Source organism: Cervus elaphus, chromosome 11 (genome assembly GCF_910594005.1).
Source record: "Cervus elaphus chromosome 11, mCerEla1.1, whole genome shotgun sequence".
In the NCBI taxonomy this organism is placed as follows: domain Eukaryota; kingdom Metazoa; phylum Chordata; class Mammalia; order Artiodactyla; family Cervidae; genus Cervus; species Cervus elaphus.
The window spans coordinates 30,596,988-30,622,206 of NC_057825.1; the positions used below are offsets into that span (position 1 = coordinate 30,596,988).

At 51.3% G+C, this 25,219-nt stretch overlaps 1 protein-coding gene across 4 annotated transcripts in view; it reads left to right on the forward strand.

Annotated features, from left to right (window-relative positions):
• The window catches only part of KLHL29 (kelch like family member 29), a 326,752-nt gene that overhangs the window by 126,479 nt on the left and 175,054 nt on the right, over positions 1-25,219 (forward strand). For 2 of the 4 annotated variants that reach the window (XM_043917263.1, XM_043917264.1), the window contains exon 1: positions 17,236-17,429. The exons of the other annotated variants lie outside the window; for them this stretch is intronic. In XM_043917263.1, coding sequence (XP_043773198.1) covers positions 17,364-17,429 — 66 coding nt within the window. In that variant the 5' untranslated portion in view covers positions 17,236-17,363. Of the gene's footprint in view, positions 1-17,235; positions 17,430-25,219 lie in introns of those variants that run through there. 4 annotated transcript variants of the gene reach the window in all.

The following is a 25,219-nucleotide window of genomic DNA, read 5'->3' on the forward strand; positions in this document are numbered from 1 at the left end:
CCCTGAGTTTGCTCGGATTCATGTCCATTGAGTCGGTGATGCCATCCAACCGTCTCATCCTCTGTCATCCCCTTCTCCTCCTGCCTTCAGTCTTTCCCAGCATCGGGGTCTTTCCCAGTGAGTCAGTTCTTCACATCAGGTGGCCAAAGTATTGGAGTTTCAGCTTCAGCATCAGTCCTTCCAGTGAATATTCAGGATTGATTTCCTTTAGGATTGAATGGTTTGATCTCCTTACAGTCCAAGGGACCCTCAAGAGTCTTCTCCAACACCACAATTCGAAAGCATCAATTCTTTGGCCTGTGGTAGCCGCTACAAAATACAATGAAAATGATCAGGAGAGGAGCCCAGGGCAGGAAGCCGCTGCTCTGAGTGGCTGGAAGGACTGTGGCTTGTGGAGTCTTAGGGACACAGGGCAGTTTCTGTCTCTGCATTGCAAGGACTCACATCTTTGTGAGAAAGCTGAATCATACCCACGTGGGCTGCGGAGTGCAGTGTGGGGTGATGGGCCAGCCGCCAAGCCCAAGGTCTTGCATTGAACTTCAGTGTGGAGATTTCACCTTTCTTCATCTTTGCGTGCATGTGGCTTTCTTTCTTTTTTTTTTTTTTTCCCAAATTCATAACTTATTCTCGTCCATGGTTTTGGGAGAGAGTGGGGGAGAGGAACCAAAGATGTCTTTAATTAAATATCACCACTCCCTCCTCCTTAAGGTCATTCACAGTCAATAAGGGGGAGGAGAAATATCTTTTCAGAAGGCCTTGCAAGTGAAAAATAAAAATGAATGAATGCAAAAATATTCCTATCTAGCCCACATCCTTCCTTGGGTTGTGATTTAGAATGTGCAGAGGGATGTATAGAAATACAAAGCAGCTTGGGAAAGAGTCTCAGCCCTGAGAATCTTATAGTATTAAAAGTCAAGTAATCCGCACGAGAGAAAAATATAGCAAAGCCTGCTCGTGGCCCCTGCCAACCGGTGGTCTCCACCCTCTGTGACCCGGGGGGTTGTGGGAGGTCCCCGGAGAGCCTAGCGCAGGCTGCTTTTGACAGCTGAATTTTATTAACTGTTTTTTCATTACTCCTGATGGGCCTGGCAATGAACTCTTATCAGTGTATTGTGGCGAGTACAAGTCAATTAATTTCTTTTAAATAACTTCAACTGAAATCCTATTTGATTTATATTCCGAAAATGATTTCCATTCCATTCCTTCCTGAGATTATCGTCCGGCTGAGTTAATCACACTGGCTGCACAGTCACCCATACCCCAGGGAGAAAACAGGATCAGGGAGGGAAGGAAATGAGAAGAGGGTGGATCTGAGAGCATTCTAAAGACCCTTTATTCAGTGTGAGGCCATGTGCTCCGTGACAGGAGAGCTCGTTTAAATCTTGCCTGCAGAAAGGCTTATTTCTAGTCGTCGTGGCAAGGCATGAGCTGAGAAGCACGCGAGATGTCCTAAAGGGGGAGGAGTTTTAACCAAGTTTGGCCCACTATGGCTGCCAAGGTTTGGGGGTGTACCACATCCCCCCAGCACGCAGAGCCGGTGTCCCAGGACCCCACCCCTGTTGTGAGCATCCAAGCTCTATGTGGGCTGCTCTGTGGGACCACCCCAGACATGGTGTGGGTGACAGTGAGCAGAGCTTCCACAGGCCTTGCTGTCTCCCAGACAGAGGCTGCCACGAGCTGACGTACCAGCTTCCTGAGGGTCTGCCCACATGCCCCGGTCTGTCACCAGCCAGTGTCCCCAGGTGACAACTCCAGGCTTTTCTGGGTGGCGGGGAGGGACAGTCACACCCTCTCAGAAGAAGTGGTATTGAGCTAGGTGGCATCTGGCCCCAGAGAGCAGAGCTTAGTGAGCATCTGTTGTGTCAGTGACAAGAGGAGCTCCGCAGGAGGGTAACTCCCGTGTTCTGGGAGAGGTGCTATGGCTCAGTCCCAAGGCCAGGCGGGTGTGGGGTGGGTGAGAGATGCCTTCTCAAGCCGTGTCCTGCCCCGATGCCAGGATGCTGAGTCGGGCCTGGCGGATGGTCAGGCAACAGCAGGTCACTGCCCTGGGGTAGGAATGGCTGGTGAAGAACTCAGGGCAGTTCAAAAGTTTGACAGGGATGAGTTTGGGGCCCCCCAAAAATGGATCTGCAAAACATGTGCTATGAAAGTGAAAGTCAGTTGCTCAGTCATGTTCGACTCTTGGCCACCCCACGGACTGCAGCCCGCCAGGCTCCTCTGTCCCACGGAGTTTCCCAGGCAAGAATACTGGAGTGGGTTTCCTCCTCCTGGATCCTCTATTACTAGTGCTGGGCTGCCCTAACAAAGTACCACAGACTGGGCAGCTTACAGAACAGAACTTTATTTTCTCATAGTTCTGGAGGCCGGAAGTCCAAGATCAGGATGCCTGAAGGCTTGGTTCCCACTGAGGACTTTGAGCGAAGGCTCTGTTCCAGCCCTCCCTCCTCGGCTTGTAGACAGCCACGTTTACACACCCGCGCGTCTTCACACCCTCTTCCTTCCATGTCTGTCTGTGTCCAGATTCCCTCTTCCGATAAGAACACCCATCTGTTAGATTAGAGCCCACCCTAATGGCCTCATTTTAATTGAATTACGTTTGTATAATCCCTGTCTCTAAATAGGGTCCCCTTCTGAGTCACTGAGGGGCTAGAACCTCACCATGTTCTTTTGGGGAGGATACAGTTCAGCCCGTACAGGTGCTGTCCTGGGGTAGCAAGATAGCTACATTCCCCAAACCGTGAACCTGCCGGCCAACTTCACAAGCATCTAGGGCAGTGGCTTAAAATGTGAGTTACAGGCCAGAGTCACTGAATCAAAGCCTCAAGAGGTGTGTCTTGGGATTCAACATTAAAATAGGCTCAGTTAGCTCTCCAGTTAATTCTGGTTCCCTCTGAAGTTGGTGTGTGCGTGCGTGTGTGTGTGTGTAAGCAGGAAGGAGAGAGTGGCCATGAGGATGACACAGCTCAGCCTTCAAGGAGCTCCCTGGTCAAAGAAACAAGCCCTATATGAAATAATCAGAGAAAATAGGATGCAATATGCTTAAATCAGTGACCAATAGAACAGCACAAAGTGCCCTGGTGATGAGAAGGAAGGCAGTTCCCTGAAGCGGGGCGTGTCAGGGAAGGAGTCGCAGAGGTGGTGTTTGTCATGTTTGCTGCACACAGAAGCAATTCAAGGCCAAGGACTAGAAATATGAAAGGACAAGGATACTGAAAGATGTGAGGATATATAGAAAGACTCGTCTCTCTGTTAAGCATACGCTTGAGCTGTATCGCTTTTGTCTTTATCAAAAAGCAAATTTGGGTTTTTCTCTGGAATTCCTGTTCGCTGTCTTGGATTGTGATTGTCCGTGTCTGACACATGGACACTCAGCAGAGGGCTGCCGACTTCAAGGTTCAGGGCATTCTGTGTGGTCTGTGACCTGATAGCTTCATCTCTGGAGGGAAATGCATGGCTGGTGGGGTGACTCAGCTGGTGAACAAGATGGTTTGGTGTTTCTGACTCCAGCAGGTGGGTGTGGATGTTGTTGCTCTAAGTGCCATTCATCCCACCTGTCTTCCTGTTTGTGTACTGTTCCTGGTCCACGAACTCATGACAGGAAACTACATGGAAAGAACTAAGTCAGGCCTGGAAAAGACAGGAAGCACAGAGAGTCCTGCAGACTTTGGGCTGTGTTCTCGCTTCCTGGCTGGGTCACCCTGCAAGTCACCCTCCTCCCTGGGTCTAGGGTCCCTCATCTGTACCACAGGGAGAATAATAATACCTCTGGCATAGTTCTGTGGTGAGCATTAAGTAGGTTAATTATGAAAGGACTTTCAAATAGTGCCTGGAATATAAGGATGCAATAAATGGTAGCAATCAATATATATTTTTTCCACCTGGGTGAGTGATGTTCTAAGATTTACTTCAAACAAGATATCAGGGTTGTTCTCTGGGGACTGGCTAGTCACTAACAAATCCATTTCCTTATCATGATCTATATAGCTCAGTGATTTTTCTGCTCTCTGCTCCAAGCTGAGGGAAGAGAACTTCGCCCCCCGGACTGAAGTGAAGCATCAGCCATCCGTGCAGGTCTCAGCCTTCCTGCAAGAGGCTAGCCATGGACTGTGTGCATGCATGTGTATATGTGCACATGTATATATGTGTGCACGTGTGTGTGCGTGAGCATGTGTGTATGTGTGCATGTGTGTGTGCACATGAGTGCACATCTTCAATCCCAAGGTCACTGTGTGTTGGTTAATCTGCCAGTTTCTGGAGATTCTGGGAACGAATAGCCTGCTCAAATGACTTATCTGTTCCTGCAGTAGGAGCTCTGCTTCCTGTGAGGCAATGGCCCTGATACCCACTACTGGCTCTGCCTCAACTACCTTTAGAACCAAGCCCCAGTGCGTGGGCTGTGGGCACAGCCCAGGCGGCTCACTGCAGACCACTGCCACTCACCCTTGGCAGGCTCCATGTGTGATGGACCCTGCTGCTCCTCCCGGGAGCCCAGTACTTCTCAAGCATCTCCCTGTGACACTAGAGCAAGTTCTTCCCTGTGCCTGCACTTTAAACTCATGATGAAATGTTGAATTTGAGGGGGGCGGGGTAGGTCCAAGTGTCAGAACTCCTTGACTCTTATTTGTGGATTAATTTTCACTTGCTCAGTTGTGTTTGACTCTTTGTGATCCCATGGACTATAGTCCACTAGGCTCCTCTGTCCATGGGATTTTTCAGACAGGAATACTGGAGTGGGTTGCCATTTCCTCCTCCAGGGGATCTTCCCAACCCAAGGATCAGACCTGTATCTCTTGCGTCTCCTCCATTAGCAGGTGGATTTTTTACCATCCAGCCAGTTGGGAAGTCCATTGTAGATTAATTCTCTAAATCCGATTTTTTTGTGTGCAAACAATCTTAGGGAAATCCTCTAGAGAAGACTAATAAAAGCAGAGCTCCCTGGTAAGTGGGGCTGCCCTCCTTCCAGATCCTCTGAAATTCCCACTCAGAATCCTAGGATGTCTCCTAACCTCCTGATCCTGCTCTGATCTGGGCATCCTCCTTGCCTTCTGTACTGGTCCCTTGCCACTGGTCCCCCGACAGCATCCTCAGCCCCTTCCCTGCAGAGTGGACAGGACAGGGTCCAGATGAGAAGGGACCACTCCCGCCAGAACAGGGCCAGTGTCCTTTTGGATAATCCTTAGAGACTTCTCCACTCAAATGCGCTGTTTGAACCTGACTTTTCTGCACTCTCCCAGTATCAGACTACCAGCGCTAACTGGAGGCCTTGAGCTGGGAAATTGAACATGTGTTTATCCAGACTGTTCCTTGCCCCACTCTGGTTACTAGTCTCCTCCTCCCTCCCACGTCACTCGGGGACAGGAGGACAGCAGGAGGAATCGGAAGTGCTGGGCATCTGGAAGTGAGAAGGCAGGGCCCATGGAGAATGCATGGGCTGTGGCGGGGGAGCCTGCGAAGCCCAAATAGCCCTGCCTTCAGACTTTCACATCAGCCTACAGCCACCCTGATTTTTCTATTATTATTATTTGAACACCGCCTTGGCCCTATTTTTAAAATCCGCTGCGCTTGAGCAATTTTTTCTGACGTCAGCTGGCTGCCGGCAGCTCTGCTTGAAAACAAGAATAACCAAATCTTCTAAGGAGTAATGCTGAACCTGCTTCAAACGCAATAAATCACAAAAACCATTGTTTACGATAAGTGGTATCTGATTGCTGTTAGAACCTGTGTTTATTGCTTTTGTGCATTATGGTCTCTTGTAATTTGGACAGCCAGAAATTGTATTCCTTTATGCAGCACGTAGGCAGGGTTTGTAAGGAGGGAGGCATCTGTAATTATGCTGCCAGGGAGTGGGTTTGGGGAGCCTTGGAGGAGTGTGAAATGCAATCACCTGTTTTTCATCTGAGGACCAGTGGGTGCACCAGGCTTCCCACTTTCCCTGGCCTTGGAACCTTCCAGGCTCCTTCAGAGACCAAAGCGGAAGGCAACGAGCAGCAGGGGCCTTGGCGCCACGGTGCCCCGGACCAGAGAGCCCGAAAGTGGCCTCCGGGAGCCGAGCAAGGGGTGGGCAGGCGGCCGCAGCCCCACAGGAAGCTGGGCAGATGGTTTTCCCTGGAAATTGCCTCAGACGCCCCGGCAGTTTTCTGCCCTCAGTCTCGCCCATCCTGACAAGTGCCCACTCGGCGTCATCAATGAGGCCTGACAGCGGGGGTCCAGGGACAGACGCCGGCAGAATTCTTGGCGCCTCTGTCTGCAAAATTGAAATAAGAAGCTACTTGGCCACGAAGCCTGGATCTCGACACGCAAGACACACAGCGAATCAGTCAATCAGTGGATCACTGATGTGTCTTGATTTCTTTAAGACCCTGATGGGGAGAGAGGCCTTGTCTGGGGCATGGTGGGTGGTCTCTCGTCCTCATGACTCCAACATCTGGACTCCAGGAAGAGGGTCAAGTTTCTCCTTAGCTGGAATGGACCACACTCCATCTGTCCACACTGTGTTCAATCTGTTGGCTTCCCCATCTGGAAGGCTCCATCCTGCTCACCTCACCTGGGTACAACCCGCCCAGCCTTGACATGCCTCAGCTTGCATCAAAGTCATCCTCGAACTGGTTCCTCCTCCCATGTTCTCAATCTCAGTAGAATTTCACCACCATCCCCCAGTCTTTCCAACCTAAAAACTTGGATTCATCCCAGACACCACGCTGCCTTCACCCCAGCAGTAGCTCAGCACACAGAGCCCTCTCGTGAATGAATTCAACAGCCAGTCAATTGCCAAGTCTTACCAAAACCTCACTCTATTTCTCCACTTTCTCCCTCTTCCCCAGCTCAACCGTCATTGCCCTTAGCTCTTCTCAGCAGGAGCCTCTGCCAGTCGCCTGGTCCTCTACGACCCAGTTGGTGTTTGGGGGCCATGTCTAGGTTTCTGTCTCCCGCCTCACTTCCTCCCTCCCCCTTGTCTGCTTTGCACCATTTACCCCAAGCCCATCTCCATTCTCAACACGCTAAGCAGCTCCTTGCCTCTGTTTTCATAACTAAGTTGGTTTTCTCTGCCTAAAACGTCCAGCTTCCCTGATTTGGAAATAGTTCAGACACCATCTCCCCTGGAAGACTTTCTCCAGTTGTGCCCTTGGGCCTTGGGGTTCCCCAAGGCTCCCCGTGTTTTCTCCTGAAATAACTCTATCACAGTTACAATAAACTATGATTGTCCCCACTTAAAGGGAGAAACACTGAGTTGTCTAACATCTCTGGCACAATGTCTGGCCCATGGCAAGGGTGGTTCTACATCGAACTTGCACTAAAGCTCAAAGAGCATGTGAAGGGCAGACAGCTCAAGTTAAGCCCTGATTGTACACGACTGCAGTAAGAGCGAGTTCATAGATGGCTCCTCAGTGAAGCTGCACCCCTGCACAGTTCCTTGCACAGCCCAGGCATCAGGTGTCCGTCCAGCCTATTCCCCCAGGACCTGAGCACTCGCATGGGACAAGGACTCCAGCCCCAGCGGGATCTGAACACAGAGCAGGTGTTCTCATGGAGGCTCCAAGTGAGCCAGCTCAGAAGAGGCCTGGCCTCATGTTAAGGACTGATATTTATCCCCCACAAGCATGCTTTCTTGACAAGGTAAATGATCAGTTGCAAGCCTCAAACTATAAGCTCTGGTCTGACTGCCCAAGCCCTGGCCTTAACAGACACAGAGCTGAACAACACGGAGCTGGTCCCCCATTACCTTTAGTGTTTTTATTCTTAAAATTATTACTGAAGTATAGTTGTTGTACAGTATTATATATTACAGGTGTACAATATAGTGATTCACAATATTTAAAGGTATACTCCATTTATGGCTATGAAATATTGGCTATATCCTCCATGCTATACAATATATTCTTACAGCTCATTTATACCTAATAGTTTGTGTCTCTTAATCCCTTACCCCTCTTTTGCCCCGCTACCTCATCTCTTCTCACTGGTAACCACTGGTTTGTTCTCTATATCTGTGAGTCTGCTTCTTTTCTGTTATATTCCATAGTTTGCATTGTTTTAGATTCCACGTGTGAGTGATATCATACAGTATTTGTCTTTCTCTGACTTATTTCCTTTATTATGGGTGTGGTTTTGTTGAGCACCATCTATGAACTTGCTCTAACATGCAGTCATGTCAATCAGGGCTTAAATGAGCTCTCTGCCCTCCACGTGCTCTTTGTTTTTGCATAGTTTTATTTCTTTGTTTATTTTTGACTGGGCTGGGTCTTCACTGCTGGGCAGGCTTTTTTCTAGTTGCAGCAAATAGGAGCTAAGCTCTAGTTGTGGTGTGCAGGCTTCTCATTGAGGTGGCTTCTCCTGTTGAGGAGAAGGGCCTCTAGAGCACACACTCAATAGTTGTGCACACGGGCTTAGTTGCTCTGTGGCCTGTGGGATCTTCCCGGATCAGGGGAAGAAGCTGCATCTCCTTCATTGGCAGGCGGATTCTTTACCACTGAGCCATCAGGGAAGCCCCCAAGTGCTCTTTAGATCCATGTTTATTTCACTTAGCATAACTCCAAGGCTCCTGGACCTGGGATTCAAGGTAACATATGGATCCCTCCTGTCTTGTCCAGCCTGGCCAGCAGAGCAGTAGAGGAAGTGGGCAGAGAAGCCAAGACAGGGTCTCCCTTCTGGGAGACCCTTGCTTCTAGGGCCATGGGCAGCTACTGTCTGACCGGGAGCATCTGGTCACACAGCACCCCCTGCATGCAGCCTGGCAATTGCACTTATCAAGGTCAAGTGTCACTGTTTTCAGATTTGTTGATTTCAACAAGTCTACCTTTAGACTTACACACTTACACACACGCACACATATGAATGCAAAATTGGCCAAACTCATCACCAGCACCAAGAAACAAGGGGGACCTCTTCCCTCTCTTCGTCCTCCCATCCAGCCTGCCCACCCCCTCCCTCGGGACAGACCTGGGCTTTGATTCCCTCAGCGAGCTAGATTATGATCTCAGCCTCCATGGTGGAGCCAGACAGGCCCATGACTACGGACAGCTTTGACTCTGCAAGCAAGTACAATGTGAGTTACCAGCCACAGATCCCCAGTGGACTTTTTAGGACTCAAGCTTTTTACAAGCTGGGGCCTGGGAAGTGGGTAGACCTTGGGCCAGTTGGCCAATCAGCAAATCCACCAGGACCCTGGTCAAGGCCTGGCTTGGGCCCTGGGGAAGCTGGGGAGGAATTAGTCATAGAACCCCCGCTTTCCAGGCCTTCACAGTCTGGTCTCAGGTGAGTCAGCAGGGCCTGGTCTCCTGACCTATGAGCATCCACATTTATGGCTCTGAGTGTAGTGGATGGTAGGGCTTTAGGGAGCAAGAGGCAGAGTGGGCCGGGGGTCTGGGGACTGCCATGCCTCTGTCTATTCCAGTTCAGCTGCTTCGTGGATCTGAGGCCACAAGGCCACAGGGAGGAGGCATGCAGAGTGTGCTGGGCATGTCTCCTGTGCTCTGGTGTCCAAGGGCCAGGGCAAGTAGCACTCTTTCTTAGCTTCTCTCTTCTGGTCCAGGGGCCTGCCATTTGCAGACTTCTTTTTTCTTTAAACTTAGCAAGATGAGCAGATTGACAGAAATTTTTAAAAAGAACTCAATATATAGAAAATTTGAAATTATCAGCCTTTCCAAGTTCTTCTCGCATCTCTTCCACATGCAGACAGAGTGGATACCAGACTCGTGGTTTCCATTTTCCTCCTAAGGGGACTCCACTGACTCTCTGCATCTCCTCCATCCTTGGGTGGGCTCCCCCCAGACCCAGCCCCCAGTTCAGCCACCCTGGAGTGCCATGCCCTGCACCTTGGCACCCTCTGGGCCTGCACCAGTGGCTGGAAAACCTCTTAGCCTCCACCAGTCACTGTCTGTGCCCTGCTCTCATGCCCAGCCAGAGCTGCCCACCCAACCCGTGGCTGTGGTCCTGGGCCCTGGCAACAGACCACCCTCCGCAGTCACTCCCAGCTCAGTCCCACCCCACCCACAGCTGTTCCCCTCCCCTCTCCTGCCCCCAGATCCTGGAGCCAGTGACTGTGCCCCAAGAGAGTGACTCCTGGGTAGTTTGTGGAGCTGAGATGCTAAGAGCAAGTCAGGAATCAAAGTGTCCCATCCCCTTCAGCTCCTAGAGCCACGTTTTCTTTGATTAGTGGCTCTTGGGTGCAGGGAGAGGCCTGGCCTGTGAGCCCAGTGAGGGCCAGAGCCAGCAGGCAGCAAGTGAACTGGGAGCTCATCTCAGGGGTCCTGTGCACAGTGCCCTGAGATGGGCTTTCAGGGCCCAGGGCTGTTTAGAGGCTCTAAGCATCCTGTGCGCAGAGGCTCTGGGGGGAGCTGCAGTTGCCCAGGGGGACGCATGGACCCCCGCCCTGGGCCAGCCGACCTCACGCTCTGCTCCTGTACTGCCGTCAGACCTCTTCCATCCATCCCCAAAGCCCCATCCAAGACCCTGTTTGCAGCAAGCTCCTGCTCAAACCTCCTCAATCTTTGAGATCCTCAGGGCCCCTGTCCCCTGACCTCTCCCCAAACCTCCCCCTCCCCCTACTCCCAGCCTAGGGCATTCCCACTTGCTAGCTAAGCCCCAGAAAATGCCCTCTGTTAACTCCCTGATGACCAGTGGGCCACGGCCTCTGGACAGCTGCTCAGCACTCAGCCAGCCCAAGCCAGCCCCATGACAGGACCAGGGTGTCACCCTGCCTGAGGGTTATCAGCAGAGGGGTTTGTCAGCATTACATCACCTTTCAAGGGACTTCCCTACTGGTCCAGTGGTTAAGACTCTGAGCTTCCAGTGCAAGATGGACAGATTCGGTCCCTGGTCGGGGAAATAAGATCCCACATGCCACAGCCAAGAAGGAAAAATTAATAAATAAATTTTTAAAATCACCTCTCAATATTGCCCACCTGGGAGAAAAACCAGGTAAGGGAGTTGCAGGATGGAACTGAAGGTCTCTACGTCTCATTAAAGGAGATCAGCGGCCACTCCAGGGGAGGGCGAAGCTCTCCATCAACACACTTCAGCCCAGGGAGGGCCAGATGCCCCCCTGGGAATTGGGTACTGGGTGAGGGTGTGCGTTGTGGTAATTTTCCCAAGCTTGGCCTCTGCAGTTCATGACATCTAGGCCAAGTGCCTGTGTCTCCCAGGACCTCAGAGTCCTAATCTGTGAAATGGAAGGGCTGGAGGGAGAGAAGCCCACAGGGGCCTTTCAGTCTGCCCTTCTCTGATTCAATGACCACATAAAGCCAATTAAAGCCTTGGATGTGGGTGATGGGGAGAGCACAGAGCATGCCTGTCTGCATGTGCTAGAATCCAAAGAGTGCGCTCTCTAGCACACCCCCCACCCCTTGCTGGTGGTCAAGGCCAGGTCACTGCCCTGACTTCTGCTCCCTGGATCCTGAGGAGACCGTGAGACCATCACGAGTGCACTGGGAAGCATAGACGCTGGTGATTAATTACACATCTTTTCTTTCAGTGAGCTATTTACATACCTCCACTCTTAAGGGGAAACAAACTTCTGTATTACAGCATATAAAAGTTTTCCCATGCTAGTAAGGTCAATTTTTCACACATTTTTTTTCCTTAGGACAACACAAATCCTCATTATAGAGATTTCCGTATTTTAGCAAAAGGAACGGGACTGATAGAAATGAGATCCCCGAATAAAGTTCAGTTCATTTTCATCTCTCTTTCCTCCCCGAATATTATTGCTGGAAATGTTACATTATCATAAACTAGAGTTCAGGTTGTATATAGGTTTTCACAATTGTCATTTTTCTCTGGATACAAATTCTGATCACTGCCAGCATTTTACAAAGGTTCCTCTCCCTCATGCCAGCATTTTCTTTGTAGGTATGTTTCTCTGCTGGGTACACAATCCAGGTGATGAGAATTAGAAGAGTTTATGATGGAGGATTCCGTCTGTCCTCTTCCCTGTCAGCCATCTGGGTCAAGGATCCTGGGGCTGGGGTGTGTAGTGGAGGAGGGGGTTAATGCAGGGGGCTCCCCCAGAGGACCCTCCTTTCTGCAACCCAGAAGGACCCCTGGAGAAGGCTGTGGGCCCAAGACCTCCTGTCTGGCCCTACCTGCAGGAGGAAGAGAAAGGACTTTTATAGAGCAGCCTTGGAGCAAAGAGGTTCATGTGTTGGAAGTTTCCATGTGGACTTGCTTTCCCGTCAAACATATCACAGGACTTCCCTGGTGATCCAGTGGTTAAGAATCCACCTGACAATGCAGGGGATACCAGTTCGATCCCTGCTCCAAGATTCCACATGCCACTGGGTAACTATTAGAGAAGCCACTGCAACGAACAGCCTGCTCACCAGAACTAAAGAAAGAGAAAGCCATCGTGCAGCAACAAAGACCCAGTGCAACCAAAAATAATTAATTAATTAATTTTACAAAAAGGTCACAAACCTCAGGCAGGACTGACACTCAGACTTCACAGGAGTTTGGGGATCAGGCCTTCTCCCTGGTACACTGCAACTGTCCATGCCGCCCGCCTTGTTGCCTGTTTGCTAGCCTCAGGCCCAGCAGCTGCTCCTCTCTGCCTCTACCTCCTCCCAGGTGTCTGCAAATGCCTCCCCCAGCCCCCCATGGGCTTTCTGTGAAGCTCAGCACCCACCCACCCCACTTCCTCCCTGTGCCTGGTAGGGGTTGAGAAACTGGCTTTGCACTCAGATAAATCTGTATTTGGATCCCACTGACCCAGCTTCCTAAGTTAGGAAAGTGTCTTCACTCCTGTATGAGCTCCTTCATCTGTAAAGTGGTGTTTTGTAAGAGGTACAGCCCGGGTGGGAGGATGGGATCCGGTCACACATCAAGCACCTTATGTAGGGCCTGGCACCCATCGGTGATGGCACGCGGGTGCCTGTCTTCATGCCCGCCCATGCTTCCCCTTGCTCTCCTCTGGGGCTTCTCTCTGCCACTTTCACTCGCAGTGAAACCCTAACTTTCTTCTTATCTTAACCACATTGGGTAAATCCTTCTGAAGGGCAGGCTCACACACTCCCCTCTTCCCAGGCCTGTTGGACTTCAGCGCACATTCTCTGCATGGCCCACGCAGGGTCCTCAAAGCATCTGACAGCAGTCACCTCCCCACAGCTGAGAGTGGGTGCTCCCACTGCTTAGGAGGAGACAGAAGCTCCAAGAGCTCAAGCCAACTGCTCAAGGACACACAGATGATAAATATCAGAGTCAGGACACAGGCTCTGTTGAATTCCAAACTCTGTGGCTTTAAGAATATCATTTAGTCTGCAGTGATGCCATGATGCTCTGGGGTCCAGCCCATGGAAGCAGTTAGGAGAGTTGCCCCTGATCTGAAGGCCCCAAGGCTGCTGTGCTTGCCTGGGTTGTGCCCCTGTTCTCCATGTTTCTGCCTCTCTTCTCATTCTGGCCCATTAAACTTGCTCTGATCCCTGTCTTACCTGAGGCAGCAGCACCCCCTCTCCTGCTGAGGATCTGCTTGTTCGAACTGTGTGCAGAGGAAGCATTCAGAGGCTACAAATAAGGATGCTGGGACTGTCCTGTGACCAGGGAACTTCTGCACTACAAAGCCATCCACTTTACTTGTTCTAAGGTTCTTGACTTGTGACTATGTTGAAGATAAAGGAAGGATGGCTCTTCCTCATCTCTGGGTGGACTGGAATTTTCACTGTTTTGAAATCTGATTTAAAAAATGTTTTTTTGCAAAAAAAAATATGCTTTTTTGCAGGCTTGGATAGTCAGCCAAGTGGGTGGTATGTGAAGGTGAGGCAAGCCTTTCAGGTCCCCCTGCAGAGTGGGCTGGCTACTTCCAGGGGCTCCAAGGATCTGGAGTGCAAGAGGAGGAACCTGAAGCCCAGACCTGGGAAGGGGTCTAGTCTCCTCCAACCCCAGCCTAAAGTCCTGACCCCCAGCTTCTATTTCTGACTATAGTGTCAGCTTTCTCTAGGTAGTACAAGCTCCCATCTCTAAGCACCAGGATGCACACCCGTTAAAGGGGTGTGTGGCTCTGTCCCCACAACCGCCCAGAGGCAGCAAGTGCCACGTAGATGTGGGGACCTGTGGTATGGCCTTGACTTTGTCACTGTCTCGATTGCAGTCCTTAAAGAGCTGACCCCATGGCAGGCATTAGAGCTGTCTCTGAGAGCCTAGCATTAGAACCCGTGTACCTGCCCCTCAGGGGTGGTTATGGACACTTGGTGGGAAAGGAGGATGGTTTCCTGAGCCTAGGGCAGGAGAGAGAGGGCAGAGGCACTTCGAACTGCCTGGCATTCTAACTTCCACTGGTTCCCTCCCCAGCCCCAACGTGCACTTCATTCCACAAACTCCAAACTGGGAAAGCTTGTCGCCTGGATCCAGAGCTCAGTGCATCTGGAGAGGACCAGGGGCGGAGGACCCGCATTCTGCTGGGAGAGCAAAAAGGGTGCATAGAGTTATTCTCTGAAGCAAGTTTTCAAATCCCTCCCGTGATCCTCCTTCCATTCTAAAGCAGAGAACAGAAATGCTAAACTATGGTTCTTGCCAGTGCTGATAAGGAAAACCAGTGAATGCAGGAGTCTCATTAAGAAAATCCTAAATTTTAGTCTTATCACTGCTGCAACATAATACAGTAAGTATGTTAATTCCACCCTCCCCCTGCTCCCCCACCCCCCAAAATCCCTTTCAGCCATAAGGCTGCAGAATGAACAGCCCCACCCACTACAGCCTCAAGTCCTGTCTGATTTTGGATTTTCTCCTTGCCTCATGTTACTGAGTCTCCAATTTGAATGGACAGGGCTTCGCCCTCTCACACTTCCAGCTGCCTCTGCAGTAATCAGCTTGACCAGTGTTGTCTGAAGCCCTACTGTGTGCAGGGTCCGTAGTGGGAACTGTGAAACGTCAGAGTCTAGCTTAGTCCATCTCCCTGTGAGAGCCAATGAGCTGAGCAGGGGTGCTGATTTTTCAGGCCAAACTGCCAGCCGAACCTTGTGCCCAGCAAAGACGCATTTCAACAGGCTTCTCTCATCCAAGTGATTATTTGCTCTTTGTACTGCTTAGACTTGGCAAGGATCCTGCGATTCCTACTAGCAAAGAGGGAGCAGAAACCTTGAAGTAAGTACTCATCTCATAAAGAAAGGATTCGCTGCCCCGTGGGGGAGCTGGCCTGGACACCTTCAGCCCTGCTCTGTAACGATAATGAACTTTTTGACTAGCACTCTTCCAAATTTCTTCCCCAGCTGGCATTTCTTTGGCTCCCAGCAACACCTCCGTGAGGTAGGTAGAGTGGCTCCAATTCTTCCCATTTTGCAGAGAAGGAAGCGATGCAAGAGTTGGGGAGGTGACTTGTGACCTGCTCCCCATCTCATGTGTTTGCCAGGGAGTGGCAGCCCCCGCCCAAACCCAGTGTCTGGCTCCTCAGTGCCCGGGTCCTCATCTACATCTCTTTCCACTCTGCCGAGCCCCAAGTTGGCCAGAAGGGCAGATGACACCACGGTGGCATGGGTGCTAGCCGGGTCTGCCTGGGCTCCATCCAGAAATGGGTGCTCAGAGGGGCTGAGGAAGAGGAGACGCTGCACCGCCCGGGACGCGTAAGAGGTGCCAAGGGGCACGGCGGGGCCGCAGCTACCGAGCCACGGTGATAGATGTTCATGGCTCGTGCGTGGGGACTCGCGGGGCCCTGGTGCGAGGGTAGCTGCGCGGCTGGCAGGTCAGTGGGCCAAGCATCACATTTCAGCAATATGATCTCGGTACGGAGAGTGAGGGGAAGCATGCTTGTGGTCTTCAGCCAGGAGAGGGAGGGGTTAGGGTCAAAAGGGACTGGGGGCTGAGAGGGGCTGGGGGCCATCAGGAGGACAGGCAGTGTTGGGAATCCCTCTCATTCTATCTGCGCCATTCCTTTGCTGGCCTTGCAATATCTTCAGAATAAGCAATGCTCTGTGTCCCTCCCAAGACCTGGTAAGAAAGTCGTGCTTAAAAGAGTCTCCAAAGAACTTCACAGGGAGAGGAGCACCTTGGTATGAAAATGTTCCAGGAAACCACAGGCCTCCCAGTTTCCTTGCCTCTCACTGAAAGGATTAGAAAGGTGGTATTCCAACCGTGTGGGGTCGGTGAGGGGGACAGTTTATATTCACCAAGGATCTACCTTGGAAGTAATTTTAGTCCCTATAATGTTTCACGTTAACCTTCTCAGACTGGTTCTCAGCTGGGTGACTTAGTGATTGCCAAAATGTGCTGGCATTCTGGCCTCTGAGAATCCACACTGTGCCTTTTAATGAGTGGGATTTTTTTAAATTAATTTTTATTGCAATATAGTTGATTTACCACATTGTGTTAGTTTCTGCTGTACAGAAAAGTGAACCAGTTATCCATATACATCTACTCACTCTTTTTTAGATTCTCTGGTGGGATTTGTTTTTAAGAGATTTCCCTGAGCCAGTGGAGCACCCAGGTGTGGCCACAGTGCAGGCCTTGGGGACCAGAGGCCAAATGCACGACTTAAGGCTGCCAGGAATATTCCGTCTAGACACGGAGGAGGGAGGAAGGACCAGAGGAGACAGGGCTGGGGAACTGCAGAAGGCGCAGCCTGCCCCCGAAAGGAAAGAGTGCTCCCTTTGTTCTGCTACCCACCCCTTGCCCCTCTGCCTGGCCCCACAGAGGAGACCTCTGGGGCTCAGCCTGGAGAATTCCTCTCTTCTTTTCTTGCTTCCTCCTACGCCACGTGGCTTCAGACCGTGACATTTCTGTTCGATGCTGTCAGCGCCTTGGTTTGAGGAGAATGTCTCTGTGCCCGGGTCGCTTGGCCAAGAAGAAATGGTGCCCGGAGCCCGCTGGCATCTGCCCTGGCCGGTCTGCCTTCGTCCTTCCCCGGGAGGTGGGGCAGGGCTGTGTAGGAGGTGATGGGCAGGCCCAGGACCCCAGGGCCGAGCTTGCTTCAGCCTGGTGGGGAGGGCAAGGTATAGAACCAGCTGAAACTTGCCTCGCTCCTCTGAAGTTTAGTGATCAAATAGCCACCAGCCCCGGCCCCTACCCAGAGGCGAGCCTGCGGAGCCAAGGCCCACCGCCTATTTTTAGAAAGCTATCAGGTATGCAGGACACCCAGTTGCTTTTTTCCACCTGTTTGGGGTCATTATAGGGATCCAGTGTCTCTGCCACAAGGCCCTGCCTGTCCTGCCACGACAGTCTCACTGCGGCCGGGGCAGCCACTAAGCTCCCTCCCTGTGGAAACCAGCCATCTCTCCAGCCCTGCCCGGCTGTGGCAAGTGAGTCTTTGGGCCCGTGGTCATTTTGTCGTTGGAAGCACAGACCTTGGACACTAAGGCTTGGCCTCCTCTGCTTCCTTGAGAGGGAGTTTTCAAAGGTCAGAGACTAAAGTCAGGGCAGGAAGAACCTTGAATCGGGAGCCCACCATGAAGAGTGCGGATCCGTTGAGCAGCAGCAAGCCCAAAGTCCTTGCTCCACCAGGAAGGTGCACAGTGAGTGCCATCAGGCAGGGGGGGCTGGGGGCACTCGGGGATCACTGCCAACAGGTGCAGGGAGCTGGGGGCGATCAGAGGAAGAGTTCAGGCAGAGTTTGATCAGGGAGTGCAGCGGGGTCGGGGGGTGGTGCCAGGCAGAGGGAACCTTGTGAGCAGGAGCATCCCAGGTGTGACTGGGAACCATGAGGAGACAGCGAGGCTGGCTCAGGGGGCTTTGTGGGGACAGAGGGACAAGAGTCTGGTGTGCACGCTGAGGTGGTGCCTGGTGCAAAAAGACTTGGATGCCAGGTGAGGTGCTTGGATGTGATCTGATGGATCAAAGCCACTGGGGATCAGAGTAGGGAGAGATGGGGAGCAGCGGTGTGCTGGCCAGCTCTGCCCCCTGCTGCGTGATGGCGTGGGGTCTTCCTGGTCACAGAGCAGCAGCAGCAGCCTTGGAGCAGTATCTCTGTGGCCCTACCCTCCATATACCCCATCCAGTCTGGTGGGTGTGATGAGCTCCAGCAGGCTTGGTGACTCCCAAGAGCCCAGCTCTCCATTCTGTGACATCCTGTTGGTAGCTTGAAATTGAAGTGGGGATGTTTATACAACAGAGACTCACAGACGCTAGGAACCAGGGTATAGCTGGTTCTGTTGTTTTGTCCTCCACTTCTGCCAGAGCTGGCAGTTAAACCTCGACCAGCACAGCCCTGAGTAATGGCAAGACCCTGAAGGGGTTTATGCCGAGGAATGAGTGTGGGGTCAGCAGTCACTGCACTGAACTGGGAGAGCGCGTTGGTGGATGTGAGTTGTGCCCCCTTCTTTACTGAGGAGGCTGGAGGGTGGGCTTGGGGACAGCCCTGTGCCAGGAGAGTTGAGCTGTCTTCACCCTCCGTTGGCCGATTCTGAAACCAAACTGCTTAACGTGGACTAGGGAGTATTTGACTCTCCTCACCCAGAGGAAGCCGCTTCCTCACCGGAATAGGCTCTGTACCGGCCGCAGTGAACTGCTCTTCAGCATCTCAAAGGCAGACTGTTTCTCCCCCATCCAAACCTGGCACTGAGGGGGCACTCAGTAAATGCCGGCCTGTTCATCGATCTCCTGCTGCACGCTGGCCGAGCGTGCGGGCTGGGATGTGGTGGGGACCCGGGAAAAGCCACCTGGTTTTTCTAAGTAGACAGAGGAGCTCGCTGGCAGAGGAAGCTTTCTCTCTTAACGGTGGGTCTGACTAGTCTCAGCTACATGGTGAAAGCAGCAGGATTTGTTCAATGCTTCAGGGTCACAAAGCACTTTGCCCAGAGGATCCTCCTAATAAGTCTGTAAGATGTAAATAGAAAATGTAAAATCCCATTTCAGAGATGAGGAAACTGAGGGCCAACTGGTCAACCCCAGGCCTTGCCCCTGACTCCTGAGACCCTCAGTCCTGAGTTGGCTCTCTGATCTGGGGGCTTTGAATGATTCATCCCAAGTGATCTCCAGTGTTAGCAGCAGCCCAGCCTCCTTCAAGAGATCAAGTCCAAGGACTGACCCCAGAGACAGGTCTGCAGACTCCGTCACTACTACCCCTCAAGGACCTGCCTCTTAAAAACGGGCATTAGTACTGGCAGTGAATGCACTGTTGCTTTTGTTGCTCTTTTGGGAAAAAAGAAAAACCTGGCTTCTTAGAGCTGTTGTATTTTATTTTTCTGTAAAGAGGAAATTAATTTTAGTCTTTCTTTTTGGTTTAAAATGTTGTTCTTTGCTTTTTCCGCCCTACAATTTAAAAGGAAACATTTGTCTGTTGAGAAAAGAAATGATAATTATAGACTAAAAATTGTTTCTATTCTGATTTGAAAAAGTGACAAAAAAAAAAAATTCCATCGCACAGATGGGGCCCTGCTGACGGGGGGTGTTTAACAATGAAGCCCCAGGCCGGCTGGGGGCTCAGAATGGCATTCAAGGTGGATTTGGGCTCCAGTGTTGCCTGGGAGAGGGGCTTTCTCCGAGGCTGGTCTCCACTTCTGATGGTGGGTTGTAGTCTCTGTGGGGTTTGGAAACGCCGATCCTCCGAGTGGTCCAGCAGTGGAGAGCAGTTTACCTGTGGATGGCGTGGCCTCTGTCAGGTCAGCTGTGTGCTGAGGCCAGGCACGCCTTTGTGTGACCCGGGAGCTTGAGAGCCTCCTAGCATTATTCCCTCAGCCGAGAGTTTTACAAAATTGCAATTGCTCCAAGTCCTCCGATCAATAATGCAGGAAACTGATTAGACTGTGAAATTAAACTAATAATGTCATGCTATTAACCCTCGATCAATGAGGAAAGAGCTCAGAGTGAAGGCTATTTCCTCAACCCATATTGCAAATAGCCATACATGTATTTACTTTTCGGAAGAACTCCTAGGTGCACGTGGATTCCCAGGACCCCTCTCTTTCCCACAGACCCAGCATGATCCCCCATGCAGTGTCCCATTTAAGGGAAGAACAAACTGAGACTGAGTGATTAATGCTGCGTGGTTTCGCAGCTAAAGAACAGATGAGCATGGCTCTGGAGCCCTGGTCCAGAGCCCTCTGGTGTCTTGAGTCCTCTCCCCGGGGCTACTCTGGAATTAGTGATAGTCTTTGTCCTCCCGTGGCCTTGCCACCGAAAGGAGGAGCTCACACACCCTTCCCGTTGTGCCTCCCACGGCTGGTCCTCCGCCGGGACCTGTCAGTTCCATCACGGTGGAACGTTGCCAGGGATCAGACCCTCTCTCTAAAAGTGGTGATGGTATTTAATAACTAATTACTCTAATGATCCTACAGAAATTCTGGAGACCTGTTTTAGGAGAGATGTCAATTAGAGCCATCTGCACGGTGAATAAAGGAACCCTACCCCAGCTGTACTGTTGAAACATGTTAGCGTGTTCCTACCAGCGGCCATATGGTACTTAACGAAAGTGAATTGTTCACACTGCACAACCCGCGCCTCCTGATGAATACCAGCATTTTGTTTTGGAAAATAGTTCCTCAATCGTGTGGAATATTTGTCAATGCAATAAGTAGCAAGTTGGAAGCCGGCAAGCCCTTGAATGCAAAAAGACTTGCCTCACCTCAAGATGTTCTTCCTCCATCCTGGCCCATCCCCTGCCCCTGCCGACAGCCAAGCCCCGCTCCACCCCGGTCTCACATCCCACCTGGGCCCAGTCCTCAGCATCTGCTTCCAAATCTGCTCGGGAGAGCCGAGGACACGCAGGGTGCTGGCCCCACCCCTTCTTGGCCTCTCTTTTTGTGTGAAAAACAGCAGCATGATGTCTGAAGCTATGCAGACTGGGAGCATGGGGCCTCCAGCTGGAAAGGCACAGAGCATGGGGCAGAAGTCCCCCAGGAGTTGAGGAATGGGTACAAGACATTTAACTGGGTGCATAGCTTCAGGGAAGGGTTAGCTCTATATTTGCAGTCTGTTTCCTTCAAGAAGTACAAAGCTCAGGTTGGTACCTGGATGCTCAGAGAGGTGGCGGAGGATGGTTTCTAGGGCTCTGCAGAAGCCTGCCTGAAGCGCCTTCCTTGTCACCAGCACGTCAGGGCCTGTAATCAGTAGTGACCTCAAGTTATTGCCACCTGGTGGCCACTCCTGACCTGCGCCCAGATAGCTGGGTCTGGGGTGCAGCCTCCCTGTGAGTTCTGTTACCCACAGGCAGGTTTCCAAAGAAGACCAGGGCCAGGACCAGACTGGTGAGGTGTTCTGAGAGTGCCACCCCCACAACCCCGCCGCTGCCATGTGCTAGGCAAGGGGACCACCCCACACACACTGGCTTTGTGCCCCCAATGAGCTGAAGGTCCTGCTGCCAGCGCCATAGGAGGAAGTTGTTTTATTGCAGCTGCCTCTGAGACCAACAAGATTTCACTTGCCAGCAACGTCTATCTCAGAATTTTCCCTAGAACCAAAGTCACTTATTAACACTTAATAAAAGACAAAATTGGCTGCAGTTCATGATACAGAAGATCTGCTGCAAATCCTGAAATCCGAGATGTTCTTTACAAAACCGTGGTCCCTTCAGTCTCATTTATTTCCAGCTCAGCAGCAACAGATTCCCTAGCTACAACAGTGATCCAAAGTCCAGCCGAACACATCCTTGAAGGAAACCCTTCTGGGTGAAAAATAGCAGAAATAAGCTCCCATCTGTCCTGTCCAGCAGACTTCACCATTTGCTTTCCACATCTGTGCCCTACATGTGGCCCCGTTCTCCTGACACCTGCTCCATCACAGACGTGGGTCTGAAAGAACCACGTCACAGTGACACCCAGGTAGCCACCTCAGCCCAGTGACTAAGGCCTAGGGCAGCCTCGATCATGCTTGACCATGAAAGGTGCCCAGAGCATCTGATAAGTCACTAGCCTTTCCATGGGCTAATTCCAGAATGACCCTGGCAGACCAGAACCCACCCTGCTGCCTTTCTACCCACCCCATCTGGGGACAGTGCCTGGCAGTTACCCTAAAGAGTTAACCTTTCCTCATTTGGGGGTGGGGGCCGTGGGTGGTGGAAAGGGTAGAGGAGAGCTCGGGCCAGTTTGACATATGTTGCCTGGTCTGAACATGGATGCTGTGCTCAGATGCTGAATTTGATGAATTGCGTTATAAAATTTAAAAACAAATTTAAAACTCTATTAACTCCCTGTAATGGCCTCCTCCTGGAATACACAGACAGCAACGGCTCACTGACAAGGAGAAAAAATACTCTCGTTTGCAATGTGCTTCGCTTGCAGCAGAATGGAGGCGGGTGGGGGGCGGAGGCCACACACCCTCTGCACCCTGCCGGCTTCCTGCTCCTGGGTCAAGAGCGAGGCCCCGGTGAGCAGGCCATCAGGGGATCCACACAGCCAAAGCTAGACTTCGTCTGGCTCCTGTGTCAAAAGCCACATTGTGCTTGCTTTCGAGGTTAAATCATTTCTTTTAAGACTGAACCATGACAGTGATGAGCTTCCAATATGTGGGGCAGCCTGGCGGGGGGGAGCCTGTGGTTTGGGGGTCAGAATGTGATGTGGGGCTGAAGGAGGTTTGTCCCCAGGGTCACCCACCCCACCATCTGCCCCAGGAGAAGGGGCAAGGCAGGGAGGTTGTTCGTTGGTCGCTGCAGGCCTCTGCAAATCCAGGAGCATTTGGAGCAAAGGGCCTGGCTCCAGACTCCCAACTGGAGAGAGATGGACTTTTGTCAAGAAAGGAAGTAGCCGTGTGTGCACGTGGGCCAAGGGAGGAGCGTAGCTGGCAGGGAGGAGTCCCAAGTCCCAGGGGAGAGCTCCCTCAATGTCTCTGCAACTCAGAGACCCCAAACTCAGAGAGGAGGGTGAAGGGCAGTACCGCCTGGTCTTTGAGGAACTCAAGAGGCTTTCTGCCAACCGGGGGCTTCTCCACGTGATGGCAGCTCTGCCCCTCAGTGCACTTCAAGGGGTTTGGAGATGTTCGGGGAGAATGAAGCATGATGTGCTCATATGCCAGCCCTGGGTGTCCAGAGGCAGAGAAGAAACTGTGTGTACATGTGTGTAGGTTGAGGGTGTGTGTGCACACACATACAGATCTGTATGTGTGCAAGAAGGCTGTGCCTTGTGGCATGGCTGCCCTGGGGCTGTGAAATGTGCATCAGGGACCGTGCATTTCTAGAAGCATCCTTCAAGGCAGTAGGGAAATGAGACTCACTTAAGAAGCCTGAGCCTCCCGAGCCCTCCAAGACTGCTGTTCCACCCACTTTGGAGCTGGACTGGGGCACTGAGAGGGCTCGGCCGGACTCTGGACCCAGAGCCTCTCCCGGGAGCTCAGCATCAGATGCAATGCAAAGATCTCTAGGTTGCGGCTGCAGCTTCTGTGTGGCCTCTCGGGAAGTCTTGACAAGGATAAAAGCCAGGTAGACCCAGGAGTTCCTGGAAACCTGCCCCCATGGCAGCTCCAGGTGGGGTGGGGCATTTAGGGTAAAGAAAAGGGAGATGACGTTTGTAATACTTTGAGAACCCCCCTCTCTCTATGGACTAACAGTATAAGCAAGAATGGAGGCTTCACCATAATGAAGAGGGCAGAAATTCCTCCTGCCAGCATACTCTCTAGAAGGCCTGCTCCTGGACAGTCATGTTAATTACAGGCCAACTGTGCCTGCAACCTTTGTGGGCCTGCTTTGGGCCATTTTGTATAAAGAAGACTGTTTATAGGGAAAAAATTATATTGCTAATTAGCCTCCATTGTTTTAAGTAAATGAGATTTTCCTACAGCATTAAAAGAAAACAGAGATGTGTGGGGACAGAGTTTACAGAGCTCTTTCTGTGACTGTAATATTGCTCCTGCCATCTCAGTTCAAATCTGAACCAAAGGAGGAACCACCCAAGTTCCCAGTCTTTGGAACACCATTCAAAGAAACACTGGTTCCTTTCTTGTTTCCCCTCTGTGCATGCGGCAGCCTGTGCTTCCGTTTTCATATGTTTCTTCCCGCAGTACAGTAAACAGCAGAACAACATGGCTTCAGAAACATCCAGACTTGGGTTGAGTCCAGATGCAATGCTTTGTGAACATGGGCAATCACTCGGCCATCCTGCACCTGATAGACCTTTGCTCATTAGGTACTCCTCATCATTATTCTTTTATTTTTGTTAAAATCCTGAATGTGAAACACCAAGTCCAGTTGTTTGTACATAATAATAAATTACATCACGCATGCGTGCATGCTAAGTCACTTGAGTCGTGTCCAACTCTGTGCAACCCATGGACTGTAGCCCACCAGGTTCCTCTGTCCATGGGTTTCTCCAGGCAAGAATACTGGAGTGGATTGCCATGCCCTCCTGCAGGGTATCTTCCCGACCCAGGGGTCAAACCCGTGTCTCTTCCATCTCCTGGCATTGGCAAGCAGGTTCTTTACCACTAGCACCACCTGAGAAGCCCAAATTACATCAGAAATTATAGTTTTTATGTCTCAGTGCCCTTATTAACACATGATGTCCTCCCAGCCTGGAATTTTCTTCCCTTTTGTGCCTTCTATTGAAAAGCTATGCATCCTTGAAAAGGCTGGCCTGAATGCCCCTACTTCTAAGAAGCCTTCCTGGTGGTCCCCCACCAGAATGACATGTCTCTGTGAAATCCCAAGACACAAACCTTGTATTTCCACCCAGACGTCTTTCTTTCCATCCTGTTCAGTGTCTCGGCATCTGCCTGTCTGCCCATTCCTACACCCCTGACCTGCCACGGACACACCCAGCCCCAGGCCTGGCCAAAAGAGTGTGCTCAGGACACACTTGTAGAATGAATGGAGTTTGAATTGTTGAGTGAACCCAAAGAAATAGTGTGCTTTGGGCTCCTGTGGTTCAGAATTTCCCTTGCCAGACTACTGGGGAGTCTTTAGGCTACAAAATTAGGAAGGAAAATAAGTGTCTTTTGTAGTGACTCAGAGCCAAGGACATCTAGGGTTTCACAGCCTAGAACCCCCAACACCAACCCCTCCCCCAGGGCTTTTTCTAAGTCCCCTAACCCTGTTGATGCTGCAGCAATTTGGCTCTGAAAGAAGCTGCTAACTTGCAGTTTGGCATGAAGGAACTTTCTGGGCTGATGGAAACAGTCTGTATCTTGATTGGGGTGGTGGTTATGTGGATGCATACGTTTGTCAGAACTTATCAAACTGCACATTTAACATCGGAGCAGTTGCTTTATGGAAATTATACCTCCATCGAATTAATTTTTTTAAAAATGCAACCCAACCAGACAGGCCAGGTGGAAAGTCCTATTCTTTGTGCCTTCCCCTCCCACGGTGGGTGAGGAGGCTTTGAGATTTGTGGCTAAATAGCTAGGATGTCCTAGGATTGCTCTGAGAGGAAAGGAACAG